The 1590-nt window shown below is 36.1% G+C and overlaps 1 protein-coding gene across 1 annotated transcript; it reads right to left on the minus strand.

Annotated features, from left to right (window-relative positions):
- Positions 1-837: 837 nt before the first annotated feature.
- LOC126701721 (secreted RxLR effector protein 161-like) lies at positions 838-1323 on the minus strand. Its single transcript, XM_050400057.1, has one exon. It carries the CDS (start codon positions 1321-1323, stop codon positions 838-840), a length of 486 nt encoding a protein of 161 aa, XP_050256014.1.
- Positions 1324-1590: the final 267 nt, after the last annotated feature.

The raw sequence follows: 1590 nt of genomic DNA on the forward strand, positions 1-1590 counted from the left end.
CTTTAGATCTCACTCCTGATATACCAAAGCAACCTACACTTCATGATCAAGTCCATTATTCTCTCAGGATTAAGAGTTTATGTAAATAGAAGTCATGAGATTTATTATTCAATTGACAGTCATTAGGAGAATAATAAATCTCACAGCGGTCTAGTTCAATATGTCTTAACTCTTAAAACATATCAACATAACAACTAGAAGTCTCCACTTCCTTGATCAAGACAAATCATCTTAGTTGATATGTTATAGTCTTCGCAGATAAAATGCCAAATTTCATCACCGACTACGAACTATAATTCTAAGTTTACAAAGAACTTGTGATTTATATCTTCTATGACTTTTCACATAAATCACATACTATGCATCTCATGGACTATATGATAATGTCTGAATATTCATGTTACCATTATTTCAAATAATAATAAAACAAATTTATTAATCACAATATTAAGTCATACATATTGTCATACTTAATATCATACATAGCATCATACAATAGGATTTAAGGGCACTAATCCTAACAATCTCCCACTTTCCCTAAAGACTATTGTGCACTAATCTGACTCTCATTCCCTCCAAATGTGAATCGAAAGTCCTTTGAGGCAAGGCTTTGGTAAATGGATCTGCTAGATTATTTGCACTTTCCATCTTTGCTACCACAACATCTCCACGAGCAACAATATCTCGAATGATGTGATATTTCCTTTCAATGTGCTTTCCTTTCTTGTGATTCCTTGGATCTTTAGATTGTGCAACTACTCCACTATTGTCGCAAAACAATGTGATTGGAACTTGCTCCATTCTCACTACACTAAGGTCAGAAGGGAATTTCTTGAGCTAGACAGCTTCTTTTGCCACTTCACAAGCAGCAACATATTCTATCTCCATGGTGGAGTCTACAATACAAGATTGCTTAACACTCCTCCAACTTATGGCTCCACCTCCCAAGGTGAATACACATCCTGATGTGGACTTTCTAAAATCTAGATCCGATTGAAAATCTGATTCTGTATAGCCAATGGGAATCAAATCCTCACATCGGTAAACAAGCATATAATCTCTCATTCTCCGTAGATACTTGAGACTATGTTTTACAACTTGCCAATGTTTTGGTCCTGGATTTGATTGATACCGACTGATCATGCCAACTAAATAACAGATATCTGGTCTAGTATAAAGCATGGCATACATGAGACTTCCTACTGCAGAAGCATAAGGAACTTGTCTCATCATATCTACTTCCTCTTGAGTCTTAGGCCTTTGGTCATCAAACAGAGGAACTCCATCTCTAAAAGGAAGTAGTCCTTTCTTGGAGTTTTGCATGCTAAACCGTTCTAGAACCTTATCTATATATCCAGCTTGTGACAAGCCTAACATCTTATTCTTGCGATCTCGCCAAAGCTTGATCCCTAGAATAAAGTTAGCCTCACCCAAGTCCTTCATATCAAATTGGCTTGACAACCAAACCTTTACTGATGACATTACTCCTACATCATTTCCAATGAGTAGAATATCATCAACATAAAGCACTAGGAACATTACTACTTTATCTCGATGTCTTTTGTACACACATGGTTCATCAAGATTTTG

Source organism: Quercus robur, chromosome 2 (genome assembly GCF_932294415.1).
Source record: "Quercus robur chromosome 2, dhQueRobu3.1, whole genome shotgun sequence".
NCBI lineage: Eukaryota > Viridiplantae > Streptophyta > Magnoliopsida > Fagales > Fagaceae > Quercus > Quercus robur.